At 54.6% G+C, this 13349-nt stretch overlaps 1 protein-coding gene across 6 annotated transcripts in view; it reads left to right on the top strand.

The window, feature by feature from the left end:
- The window catches only part of C2CD2L (C2CD2 like), a 31057-nt gene extending 20688 nt beyond the window's left edge, over window positions 1-10369 (top strand). For 4 of the 6 annotated variants that reach the window (XM_075442545.1, XM_075442544.1, XM_075442543.1 and 1 more), the window contains 2 exons: window positions 6738-6847; window positions 10141-10369. In XM_075442545.1, coding sequence (XP_075298660.1) covers window positions 6738-6847; window positions 10141-10209 — 179 coding nt within the window. In that variant the 3' untranslated portion in view covers window positions 10210-10369. Of the gene's footprint in view, window positions 1-6737; window positions 6848-8896; window positions 9069-10140 lie in introns of all 6 variants that reach the window. The other 2 variants (XR_012766132.1, XR_012766133.1) reach the window with 2 other exon arrangements.
- Window positions 10370-13349: the final 2980 nt, after the last annotated feature.

The following is a 13349-nucleotide window of genomic DNA, read 5'->3' as shown; positions in this document are numbered from 1 at the left end:
CTGCACGCGTGCGCCAGCCGTCGCGTGAGCGGAACCTTTTCTCTGGGGGGCAGCTGGGGACGTTGTCGGCGGGGTGCCAGGCCGCCTTCCGGACCTGCAGAGCGCCCGGCCTCTCGTGGTACTCGCACCGAGGAGTGGCACTACGCTGGGGATGGACGGTGAGGAATGTGGCGATGCTAGCGAAAGGGCAGGCTGATGCCAGCCCGAAGCCACGTGGCGGAAGGAGGCGAGAGTTTACACGTTTTTATCGATGAAAGGGTTTCCTGTAGTAGCAGGAGCATTTCTTGATGGCATCTGGCATTTCCTTTCTTCTGGCAAACCTGATCCACCGTGTTCAGACAGCGGGCATTTCCGCAGCGGGCGTTTGCAGAGGGAGAGGCGTGCGGGGGAAAATCGACGGCGCGCGCGAGAGGAGACCGCCCTTCTAGACGAGCGGTTGTCCAGTGTCCTGACGCACGCGCGTTGCGAATATCCCCGGAGGCCCTGTTCGGACAGTGTAACGACGCTCTTTGGAGAAACGCTCGTGCCCTGTCGGCGTGCCTGGTTTGAACGAAAGATCCCGCTCTCCTGCGCGTTGTGGAGTTAAGGAGATGGGTGGGGCAAAGGGGAGGAAAAACCTCACTGAAGAGCGATCGCCTAGGCCTAACGGAATTCGCTAGCTCTGCTCTCCTGTTACAGTACCTCCCGAGGCCGCCCCCCGCCTCACGCAGGATGCGACCGACTGAAAAAGCAGTTGTTCTCGTGACGGTGTGTGTAAAACAACATGTCGGTGTTCTTCAGAAGGACGAATCCTGACTTACCGATACGGCCGTCGTGTGCCGTTTCCAAACACTGGAATGTGTTCGGTATGCTGCTGTGAAAGGATTTACGGGTAGGCATTTCAGGGAGTCTCTGGAAGGCGTCCGGAGGTAGGGAAGGCCGGAGTCGCCCACGGCTTGGATTGAAAGTGCCGGCGCGTGCCAGCAGGAGGGAGTCTCCTTCCTGTTTTTCCTGCCGATTCCCCGCGAGGTTGGGCACGTGTGAGAAATCGGACTGGTCCGGCTGGCTGACCGTGAACCTCTTCTCCGTCTGTTTGTTTGGGTCCGTGAGTCTGTCTGTCATCCCCGAGCTCTTCCGTGTCTTTTCTCCTTTGTTTCTTTCCTCCTCCGCACGGTACTGTGGCTGTGTTTGCAGCTCCGTCTGCTACGAACGTCGGAGCGCTCGCTGTTTCTCGCTGAAAATCGTTTTCCTCGATGGGAGTGACAGGTCCCTGCTGCAGCGCTGGTAGAAGTTGGCGATCTGCAGCTCGCCTCCGGCGATCCGGCCGCCGGTGTGACGTAGCCTGGCTTTGCTGGGTCGGTGCGGCGTGCCACGTGGCGCTGTCCTTCGCAGGCGTGCCCTCGTTCCCAGGGCCTCGGGCTTTGGTACCAGTTTGGCCTTGTCTCTTGCACCATCCCTGCTGCGACTCTGCCTCTGTTGCTAACAGTACTCGACACTCTGTTTTTGGGTTTTGTTTATTCTTTTTTAATACCGTGTCAAGGTTGTTTTGAATGAAAAGTGCTGGCCGAGTCGAGGCAGCACCGCTTCTCTAGCAGGATGGTTGTGAAACCTTGCATTAGAAATGATGGCTTGAACGGAAGGGAACTTTTAGAAGAGCCGGCAGCTCTGCAGGTGCGGGTTTATCGCAGAACCTTCCGCGAGTCTCGTTTAATCGTCCTGTATTCTCTTCTTTAAACTACAAGAGCAACTCTAGCTGTCTCGGTGCGGAGCAGCGGGAGGTCAACGCCTGAGGCTCCCACCCGCGCTTCCAAAGCGTGAATCTGGGCCTCGTGTACACGAGGTGGGCCGCGAGGGCTAGCGAGCGTTGTTTTTGTCCCCCTAGACCGGAGGCGGAAAAGGCGAGCGAGGTTCGTGTCAGACAGACGCATACCTAGCTTTCGACCGGAATGTTTTGGTCTGGCTCGAAGGAAGGAAACGATAGCAAAGCTAGGAGTAAAACCAAAACTGGAGTTCCTCGTCGGCCTCGAGGACCGAGGATCTCTGTCTAGCCATGTTCAATGGGCTTTCCTGAATTTGTTCCCGGTTTGTTGGCTCTAGGCTATGCCTGCTGACGAGTCGTGGCGGAGGTACTGTTTTGGGTTTTGAGCTTTGACCTGGCGGAAGACCCGTCTGGGAATCTCGTGCCCTGCGGTCCGTGGAACGAAAGGCACGCGGGACGCGTGACAGTCGGTCCGTATATTCCCTTGAATTTTCGGCGTGCTTTTTGTCACGAGCGGTGAATTGCTATGGAAGTTTGCGTCCGGTTAGATAGCTTGCAAAGGAGAGGGATATTGTCGAGCGCTGACAGAACGCGTCCCCAAACATTAACTCCCACACCCACTTGTGTTTCCTAGCGGAGATGTATTTCCTGCCATTTTGTTGCTTCACAAAGTCATACAGCGTAGGACTGATGCTGTAACCTTTTATCTTCTTCTAAATGTTCTCGGTCGGTGCAGAATGTTTTTAGGGGTGTTTGGGTAAACTGCTGTTTGAGGGACAGAGGGACAGGGGAGAATGGCGCATCTGTGTGCAGTGGGAGTTTTTCAGTTCTGATGGATAGGCTCTTGATTAACGTCTTGATTCTTTCTCTTCCTCTCTGCGCGTGGCTTCTTTCTCGCACGCGCAGTTGTTTTCATCCCCCAAGTAGCAGCTGGCTAGTTTTGTTAGTCCCAGCTATGCGAGCGCGGGTGGCTCTCCGGGCTTCCCGAAGCCGAGAACGGTAAGGAATCTTCCTCGCGAGGAAGGTGCGATTATTGGCGTGAGAAACGATTCTTCTATCCTAATCTTCTGGGAAGGAAAGGGAAGGTCATGTGGGTCTTTGGCCTCCGGAAACTGTAAAGACAGAGTCCCACGGAGTTTCCCGCCGCGCAGCCACCACCTGAAGAAATCTCTTTGGTATTTAATCCGCGCTTGTGCTTCTGGCTTTAGGACAGAAGAAATGCTATTTGAAATCTGCTTTTCCCTGTTCGACTTCTGTGGGATACCCGTTGCGGGGTCCGTGGCGTTTCGTAAACGCCAGTGCGTGGCGCGGGCTGCCGTCTAACTTTTTAGACTCGATGATTTGCGGTTGCCGGGTTGCTGTCTCGGGGTAGGCTCGGTATTGGCACCTTGTGAAATCGGTCCTCGACTGAATATGTGGGGGGAGAGGAGCGGCAGGGCGGCGGGCTTGAACGCACGGAGGCTTCTGAGGGAGTTCAGCCGGCTTATGAGGGCCTGCGTTCCAAATGCTGCGTTTCGCTGCCGGCTACGCAAGTAGAAAAGGTGACTGGTAAATGAAGCCAAAGTAAACATTTTGGGTTGTGGGTGTGGTGTGGGTTTGTTTTGTTTTGTTTTTTTCTCCCCTATTTTGGCTGAATAGAGTTACTAGAACTTACCTGTGCTGTGTATTTTTACTTCTTTGAAGCAAATGGATTTCTCTACTGTATGTATGCTTGTGAGTATATTTCTGTCTGGATACATCCTCTCCCCGTGTTTCGGTAAGGCTTTTGAAGAGCCTCCCTGTCGACGAAGCCCTCGGCGTCGGCCCGTGAGGAGTATCCTCTCGAGGTGAGAGAAAACAGGCACGGGAAGAAACGGACGGAGCCGCAAAACCTCAGTGCTTTGGGGGTGCCGTAGGCTTTAGCGTGATGGATGTCTGACCGAGGCCCGACACTTGGAGAAGGGCGCTCAAAGGCCGCGTATTCGAGGGCAGAGGGATTACGCGCGTTTGCACGCGCTTGTGATTAGAGCGTGCTCTGTGAATGCCCGTACTGGTCACGCTGCAAAGTGACTGAGGACGACGGGGCCGATGGGTGGGTCCGGAGACTGGCCTGATCGGCTTATGCGGCATCCGCAAAATAGTTCTTACACGGACCTCCGCAGGGGCACGCTCGAGCAAGCGCGTCCAGCTTCTGCCCCTGCGAGCACCCTCACGCTGCTGTTGTAGTTGAGGTTGGGTTTTTAGGCAGACTGGCTGACGCGGGGTAACTGAGGGGGGACTGCTTGGGTAGAGAGCTAGTCAGAAAACAGTTCGGCGGAGGGGAGCGTAATGAAAACTTTTTCAAACCGACTTAAGAGCGCCACGGGCACGCCCTGTTTCTAGACCGGAACAAGTGTTTTTGTTCCGCGGTTCCATCTTTCGCGACGCCGCTTGCTTCCTGCGACGGCTTCTCTCGGTTTGTCGTTTGCTAAAACTACAGAGAAATCGTTTCTGGATAGCTGGCGAGATGCTTGAATGTTGGGTGGCTGGCGTTTGCGTGTTTTGGGGTCTTTCGCGTGGTTCTCCCCTCCCTCTCTCCCTCCGCCCTCCTTCCCCCTAGGTCACGGTGAGTATCGTGGTAGAGTAACGGTCCCAGTGCCGGTCAAACTTCTGGAAAAGGTCTTTGCGTACGTGCAATATCTCGGCTCCTTCTACAGGCATGACTGCTCCACGCCACCTTTCCTTGCTCGTACAGGTACCGGACCAAATACCCACGCTGACTTTGAATTAGCACCCCTCCTTGCGCGTGCTCTTTTGTACTTTGATGCCTTGTCTCTGGGTGGATTATTTCGACCCCGGATTGGTTAGAGGAAAAAAAGTAGGAACTGTATAGCTATTTAAGAGATGAGAATAAAAAGACTTACTTTGGACTAAATGAATGAAGTTCTCGCACCTTTGTAAATGTTGAAGAAGAATTCCATTGCTGTGTAATGGCCGAACCTGTTAACTTATTAAACCACGTGGAAATCAAAACCTGACCCCGAGTCTGACTTTGTACCCGCCGAGGCACGCCGAGTTGGGCTTTGGCTTTCTAGAAGTTCGCGGAGGCGGTTGGTTTGTAGCCCTCTTTTGTAAGACGATCGGTTCTCAACAGCCCTTATTGCCAAATGCAGATAGACAGGTTTACGGTCCGTAAGACCGCAGCAAGGGCCGTAGCGCGTGCCGCGCTTCTAGGAGGCGAGAGAAGCCCGAGACGGCAACGTCGGCCCCGGAAGACGATAGGGGCGCCCGAACCTTCGGCTGACCCCGGACACGCGGCAGTGCCCTGGAAGGGTCGGTTACAGCTTCTCGGGGGTGCCCTAGTCGAGCGGGGAGAGAGCCCTGCCCTCTCCTTCGTTAGCGCCTGCCTCGGCATATGCTTCTCCCTTGGGCTGCCTTGCTTTCCCCAGTTACGTGTCTTCATTTTGTTGCAGGGCCTGCCGTTCCAGCTGCAAAGTCAAGGTAGGCCAGAGAGGCGGTGGCTGCGCCTTTCCGCCGCCGGAAGGGCTCATCCTGTGGGGAAGGAGGTGGTGTCGGCCAACCCGCCGGCCTCGCTGCCTGAGGCGGGGTTCGCCTCCCACGCGGTTGCTGTAGCGTGAGATGCTGTCTGACCGCCGTAGTCGACACGTTCTGCGTGGCAGAAGAGCATTAAGGGGCTGGCGGATGGACGTGGGGCCGGGTGTAAGAGCAAGAACTGGGTAAAGGATAAAACCTGGCCTGCCGCTGACGGGGGCACGGGAAAGGAGGGACCGGGGTGGAGGAGAGGGGTCGGGCCTTGGACGGCGTTGCCTCCGGAAGGGAACCGTTACTACCGCCAGTTAGCATAACCGTCTTCGGAGGGCGTGAGTGGGGCTGAGGTAGCAGCCGACGGAAGGCTCAGAACACGATCCTCGATGCTAATGCTGCCCGCAGCTCGGGAGCAGCGCACGCGCGGCGGTGCTGCCGTCCGCCGGTAACGGCAAGGCGATGCTGCGGTGCGTGCGGGGCGACGCCGCCGCGCTCGGTGCTGCTTCCCGATAAGGAAACGCCGCCTGGCCGCAATGCGGTACTGCAGCCCGGCGTTCCGCGCAAGGTCTGGCCCCTCCGGCGCGCCGTCGGCGGGTGGCGCATGCGCGTTGCGGCGGAGCAGCATGGCGGCGGCCTGGTGTCGGGTGCCGGGGCGGCGGGGGAGCAGAGAGGCCAGCGGTGAGGCGCGGGCTCCCCTCCGGCGGGTGCGGGGGTGCGTGGTGGCTGGCCGGGAGTGGCGGAACGGGAAGCTTGGAGCCGCCCGCTGCGTCAGGCTTCTAGCGCGCTGGCGGCGAGCCGGGTCCGGGTAGCCCCGGGGCCTGAGGCGGGAGGTGACGGAAGGGAAGGGGGGGAAGGAGGCGGGCACCCCCGCAACTCGGCAGCGCTTCCCCCCGGCCCCGCTCTCCCCGCGCAGCCGCCCCCAGCTCCAGCACGTCCCCTGAAGCCTGTCCCGGAGCCCCCGGCCTCCCCCAAGGCCCGTGGTGCGGGCGGCACGCTGGCCCTCGAGCGTGCCTCGGCCTCCCTGAACGCGGTCGCCGCTGCTTCTTTCTCTGTGGCAGGGGCCGCGCTGAGGACGCGTTTGTCCCGTCGTGCCCTGGGGATGCCATTGGTTGCGCCCGCTCCAGGCTTGTGTGGGCTGTGTGTGCCGGGCCTCGCTCTCCCGGCGGCGTTGGGGTGAAAAGGGAGAGGCGGAGCGCTGAGTGGCTGCGGAGAGGAGGTGGCGCGGCTGAAGCGGGAGAGTCCCGAGAAGGCTGAAGAAGAAATGGAAGGCCAGCTGGCCGGCAGCTGCCTGGTGCTGCAGGCGGGAGAGAGCGTGCCTCTGCGGGTGAGGAAGGCTCCCTCTCGGCAGCCCGCAGCAGGCCTGGCTGCCAGTGTGCCCCGCAGGGTCTGTATGTGTCACCAGCAGCGCGGTACGGCCGTGGAGCGCGCCAGCGAGGCTACGTGCTTAGGGAGCCTCGTCTCCTAAGAGCTGCGAGATATGTGCGTTTTGTCTTAGGCGGAGGACAGCCAAGCGACCGGAGTTACGGAAGAGGAAGGGAGGAGAGTAGGAGAGAGAAGCGTCTGAAGCGGCAGAGTCTCTCGGCAGTGCCGAAAGCGAGAGCTGCGGTGAGTCCCGGACCCTCCCTTGCCTCCCCCCTGTCTCCCGTGCTGCTGTGATTTTTTTTTTATTCCTTTTTTTTTTCTTCCCTGTACCTCCCGCCTTCTGTCTGTGTTTATTTTCTATTCCCTCTCCCTCTTCTTCTGCCTCCACAATGTCTCTGGCCTGTTCCCTGGTGTTCTTTTCCTCTCTGCGCCTTTACGTGCCGCTCCGTGTCCCTGCTTTCTTATCTCTCTCCCTCTTTCCTTCTCTTTTTCTCTGTACCCCTTTGTCTTGCCCGCTGTCGCTGGTTTTTTCATTGTGTATTTCACTGCCCTGGCCTCCTTCCTGTTCATCTCTTGCTTTCTCTGATCCTTTGTGCTGCTCCCTGGCCCCCCCTTTTTCTTTCTCATGCTCTGTCTCTTTGCAGGGCTGCTAGTATACTTCTCTGCTGTGATTTTTTTTTTTCTGTATAGCATCTTTCTCCATCTCTGTCTGACCGGCTCCCTGCCCCCATCTTTTAGGTCCTCCCTCTCTCTGCCCTGTAGCCCGTGCCTTTTTCCTTCTCCGTCTCTCTCTGTCCGGCTCCTGGTCCCTATTTTTGCTTTCCTCCCTCTCTGTCCCGTAGTCTGTTGGTATTTTTGCCATCTCTGTCTCTCTCTGTCCGGCTTCCTGTCCCTGTGGTTCAAGATCTTCCTTCTCGGCTCTGTAAAACATTGCGAGTCTACTTCTTTCTTAAACTCTCTTTATTCTGCTCCCTGCCCCTCATTTTGAATTCGTTCCTCTCTGTCCTGTCACCTGTCGCTATTTTTTCCTTTCTCCGTCTCGCTCTGTCTTGCTCCCTGTCCCTGTTTTTCTAAGTCTTCCTTCTCTGCCCCCTAGCCTGTCATTATATTTTTGTTTCACGGTCTCAGTTTGTCTGGCTCCCTGTCCCTCTTTCTTCATTCCTCCCTCTCTGCCACGTTGCCTGTCGCTTCTTTCCTTCCTCCCTCCCTCCCTCTCTGTCTCCCTGTCCCTATTTTTCAACTCTGCCTGGTAGCCCGCCACAGTTTTTACTTTCTCCATCTCTTTCTGTCCCACTCCCTGTCTCTAATTTTCAATTCTTCCCTCTCTCTTCAGAAGCTGTCGAGACTTTTCTCCTTCTCAGTCTCTCTGTTCTGGCTCCCTGACCCTGTTTTGTAATTCCTCCCTCTCTCCTCTGATACCCATCGCCATTTTTAGTTTCTCCATCTCTCTCGGTCTGGCTCAAGGTCCTGATTTTTTGAAGTTCCTCCCTCTCTGCCCCGTAGCCTGTCACTTCTGCGTGTGTGTTTCTCCACCTCTCCCTGTGCGGCTCCCAGCCCCTCTTTCGCACTTCCTCCCTCTGGAGCCTGTGGCCTGTTGCTTTCTCCCTCTTATTTCTCTCTGTCTCTCTCTGATTCCCCGCCCCTGTTTTTTCATTCATCCCTCTCTGCCTTAGAGCCCATTGGTAGTTTTTTCTTTCGCTGGCTCTCTCTTTCCGGTTCCCAGGCCCGGTTTTTCAATTTCGTCCTTCTCGGCCCTGTGCACAGTGTGATTTCATTTCTTTTGCCATCTGTCCCTGTCTGGCTCCCTGCCAGGATTTTTTAATTCCTCCCTCTCTGCCTTGTAGCCCATTGCTGTTTTTTCTTTCTCTATGTCTCTCTGTCCGGCTCCCTGTCTTTACTTTTTTTTTTTTTTTAATTCCTCCCACTCTGCCCTGTACGCATCGCTCTTTACATTTTCATTCCTGGACATCTCTCTGTAGATTGCTCCCGGTCCTGGTTTTTTAATTCCTCCCTCTCTGTCTGTCGTGGCTTAACGTGACAGCCAACAACTAAGCGCTAGAGAGCCGCTCGCTCGCGCTCCCCACCCTCCCCAGCGGGATGGGGAGGAGAAATGGACAAAAGGTAAAGCGTGTGGGTTGAGATAAAGACAGTTTAATAAGACAACAAAGGAAATACTACTAATAATACTAATACTTCTACTACTAATAGCAATAATAATAATGATAATAATGAATATGCAAACCAAACTATATACAATACAATTTTTCTTACCACCCGATGACCAATTCACAGCCAGTTCCCAAGCAGCGATCGCAGAACCCGGAACCCGAAAATCCTGAATTTTGCTGAATTCACAAAATAGTTTGACCTCCCGGCCAAGAGAGGATTCCGGCTCATGGAAATGAGAAGAGCCGATTCCGGCCCCCCGGCCGGTCCCCATTCGTAAGCTGCGTGTGAGTCTATGGTATGGAATATTCCCGTTGCCCAGCTTGGGCTAGCCCTGTAGCCTGTCGCTTTTTTATTTTTATTTTTTTTTTGCCTTTCTCCATCTCTCTGTCCGGCTCGGTGGCGCTGTTTTTTATTTCCTCCCTGTCTGTCTTGTAGCCCGTCACTGTTTTTTTATCTTTTTCTCCATGTCTCGCTGTCCAGCTCCCGGTCCCTGTTTGTTAATTCCTCACTCTTCCCTGGAGCCCATTGCTATTTGGTTCCATTCTCCATCGCGCTCTGTCCGGTCCCCTGTTGCTATTTATCCATTCCTCCCTCTCTGCCCTGTGGCCTATTGCTTTTTCTGCCTTTCTCTCTGTCAGTCTCCCTGTCCCCATTTTTTTAATTCCTCCCTCTCTGCCCCATCACCTGTGTGACCTTTTGCCTTTCTGCTTTCTTGGTCTCTTTCAGGCCGGCTCTCTGCCCCTGTTCATTAATTCTTCCCTCTCGACCCTGTAGCCTGTCGCTTTTGTCCTTTCTCCATCTCGCAGTCTCTGGCTCCTTGATGACCTTATTTTAGAATTCTTTCTGTATGCGGTGCTATTATTCTTGCTCTCCAGCTCTCTTTCTTCCAGTTCGCGGTCTCTATTATCTAATTCTTCCCTCTCTGCCCTGTAATGTGTAGCTATGTGGTTTGTTTTGTGTTGTTCCTCCAACCCTTGCCACTTCCCTCCATCGTTCGCTCTCCCAGCTGCCTATCCTTGTTGTTTCATTCCTCCCCCTCTGCCTTTTGTTCATAGCTTCTTTTTTTGTCTTTGCAGCTTTTTTTTTTGCCTTTGCCCAACTCTTTTGGTCCAGGTCTCTGCCCCTATTCTTTTTTCCTTCCTCTCTGTCGTGCTGCCTGTTGCGGGTTTTTTATTGCATCTGCATCCTGCTCCCATCCTCCTTTGTTGGTCTCTGTCCTGCTCCTTCTCCTTGTTTCTGCTGCTTCTTTCTCCATCTCTGTGGGACTGCCTGTCCCCGTCCTTCTCTCGCTGTCCCTTTCCCTGCTTCGTGCTTTCTCGTTACACCGCCGCTGTCCAGCCATCTGTCACTTTTCTCCTCTCTTGTAGCGGCCTGCACCCTGCTCCTCATTTTTGGCAGCCTCTGCCGAGCAGCGCGTTGCTCCGGGAGCCGACTGACCGACTGTTCCCCGCTGGACCGATGGGCGCAGCTCTGGGAAGGACTGCCGAGGTGTCGGAGGGGCAGAGGGAGCGTCGGGGTTGGGGGCCCTGAGTCCTGGAGCAGACCTGTTCCCGGGACTCATTGGGTACGTGACTGAATAAATGCCTGCGGTCCCTTTTGCCCTCCCAGCTGCGTTTGTGCTTCATTTGCATGGGGCAAGGGGCTGCGAAGGAGCCCAGGGGAGGAGGGGATGGACTGTGGGGCTGGGGCGACGGCCCCCTGTTCCTGCTGGCCTGCAGCTGTGGGCCGGGGCTGGAGGAGCCCCAGGTGTGGGCAGTGAGGGTGATGGCGAAGGCCCTCCCTCTAATAGCGGGGCTGCCGGTGGAGGGGCCGGTGCTGCCCCACCCTGGGTGGCTGCGGAGGAGCCGGTGCGAGCCAAGGGAGGAGCGGAGCCGTCGCTGCGCGTCACCGGGCTACGGCGAGGGAGAAGGTGAGCGGGCGGGGGGCGGGCGAGTAACCGATGGGTCCAGGGGAAAGCCCCCAGGAGGGCGGTGTTGCCTGCCGGGGGCCGGCCGGGAAAGCGGGACCCCGTCGGAAGCAAGGAGCGGCGAGGTTGCGGTGCCGTACCGGAGCCGGGTGGTGGGGGCTGTCCGGAGCTGCGCTGTGGAGTGCGGCGGCCGGGCATACGCGGTGGCGCCCGGCGGCCGGGCATGCGCGGATACTCTTAAGTAGTTACACCTTTTAAGTAGATCATTGGTTCCCTGTAATATTCCATTTGCTTGAGCATAGTAGGGAGTATGAAAAACCCCCTTGACTCTTTCCTCAGTGGCCTAGTCTGGGACTATTTTGGCGGAAAAGTGTGAGCCCTTATCTGTTTGGATTGATTGGGGAAGGAGCTGAATCATCCCTTTAGAGCTTGACCTGTATTTTTTTTCTGTGGCATAGGCGAATGCCTCTGCTTGCACTAGCCCAGATACCACTTCAACTCCCACTAACGTGTGTTGCTTTCCCTCGGGTTTTCAGCAAGGGCCAATATAATCTACTTGCCAGGTTTCCCACGGTCCCTTTCTGCTTTTAATGTGTAAGGGAGGTTGGTCTCGGGGATGTTTGTCAAGGTGACGACGACACAGGTTACGTGCAGAAATACAAGTGCGACAGCTTTCCTTGGTAACGAGCCAGCCTCGAGCGTGCGCCTCACAGTAGAGATCTTTGCTTCCTGTATGCCTTCTTTTAACGTGCAGCCATTCAGGTAATCTTTCCGAATTTTCCGTTATTGCTTCATTTTGTAGGGGAGCTAAATGGGATAGTTCATCTACTTTGTTGTTCCACTGGCTAGTTAGATCGCCTGCACTTTGATGGGAAGCTACCCAGGCTATGGCAAAATTTCCTTGTTTGGCAGTTCCTAGGGTATCTTCCCATTTGTCCTTCTGCCATACGGGTATCTGATTTTGCTCCCAGAAAGAAAGCCGTTCCCTGCACCCCTTAAAGACAGCGAAAGAGTCAGTATAGATATAGATAGGAGAAGAAGATTGAGCTTCAGGAGAAGAGGGTTGAGCTTCGCGTTGGAAATACCCTCCAGACTGCAACTACCTTCTCTTTCTGTTGTGATTTTTTTCTTCACTTTGAATCTGTAAAGCCACTGCCCGATATTTCCACGCTTTCCCTTCATGTCTAGCTGAGGCATCAGTAAACCAAGCTTTCTCTAGTTGTTCAGAAAACGGAGGGGCAACTCGTATAACGGGATGGAGGATCATTTTTGTACTTAAGGGGAAATTCTTCTTGTATAGTTAGTTTTCTGTGTATACCCCCAGATACCTGGAAGGTGGTACAATAATGTTCAATCTGCGCATACCCCTTTCGCACAGATGCGTGCTGTGTCACCCCGTCAGGGGTTGGGGTTCTGGACAAAATTGGTTTCATTATCTTAAAGGGGCCTCTAAGTATAATTGGCTGTTGGCAGATGATATGTTCCGCTTCCCGCAATGCAAATAGTCCCTTTTCCCATACTGTATAACTTTTTTCTGCATCCCTAAACTTACGTGAATAAAATCCAATAGGCTTTGGAGGTCCGTCTGGCTCCTTTTGCCAAAGGTGGATTAACAGTCCCGACTGAGCAAATCCTCATTCGGTCTGGATTGGGTCAGTGGGGTGAATAGGGCCTAAGCCTTGATAGTTGGAGGCTGCAAATACTAATAATTCCAGGGCTTCCTCACGTACAGGAGTCCACTCCCAAGAATCACCTTTTTTGCAATCAATCATATAAAGGTCTAGCTATTACGGAAAAATCGGGAATATGTTTTCGCCAGAAAACCGAGGTTCCTAACACTTGCTGCAATTCTCGTTTTGAGGGAGGTATTCGTATTTGGTCTAACGTTGTCACAGTCTCATCAGGAATACACGCGGCTCCTCCTTTCTACCAGATCCCTAAGAATTTTACCTCGAGGGGCAGGAGGTTGTACTTTTCTGGTGAAATCTGCAGACCTAGCCCTTCCGGGTGTTTAATGACTGTGGCCTGCGCTTCGTGAACTGATCCTGCTCGCTTCCCCCCCCATTAACACATCGTCTATATACTGATAGATTTTGACCTCCTTATCCAGAGGGATTTTTTCTAATTCCCTCGCTAGGGCACGGTGTGCTAGGGTAGGGGAGTGTTGAAGTCCTTGGGACAACCTAGTGAATGTATATTGTTGTCCTTCCCAAGTGAAAGCAAAGTGCGTTTGATGTTCGGGTTGAAGGGGACCCGTGAAAAAAGTGTCTTTAACATCAATAGTTGCTAACATTGGGTGGCATGTTCCTGAATGGTGCTAATGAGCTCGGCCGTAAGGCACAGCAGCGGTTAATGGTCCCGTATTAGCATTTAAACGGCGATAATTGATTGTTAGCTGGCACTTCCCATTTGATTTTAGCACTGGCCAGACCGGGCAATTGTAAGGTGAGTGGGTGGGAACTGTAACTCCTCGTTCCTGCAGTTCTGCTGGTACGGGTGCTATGCCTTCCTTCCCTAGCTCCTAATGGCACAGAATACAGTTTTACTTCAGTTAATTTGGAGGAGGGAAGAGGAGGGGCTGGGACTAGAAGCTGCAGATTTAATTTAGCTACTCCAGATGTCCAAGTGAGCTGGGTGGCAGCGAGGAGCAGCGTGTGGCGGGTGACTTCT

Source organism: Opisthocomus hoazin, chromosome 24 (genome assembly GCF_030867145.1).
Source record: "Opisthocomus hoazin isolate bOpiHoa1 chromosome 24, bOpiHoa1.hap1, whole genome shotgun sequence".
Classification (NCBI taxonomy): domain Eukaryota; kingdom Metazoa; phylum Chordata; class Aves; order Opisthocomiformes; family Opisthocomidae; genus Opisthocomus; species Opisthocomus hoazin.
The sequence above is the reverse complement of the archived record's forward strand: the minus strand, read 5'-3'. Positions and strand labels throughout refer to the sequence as shown.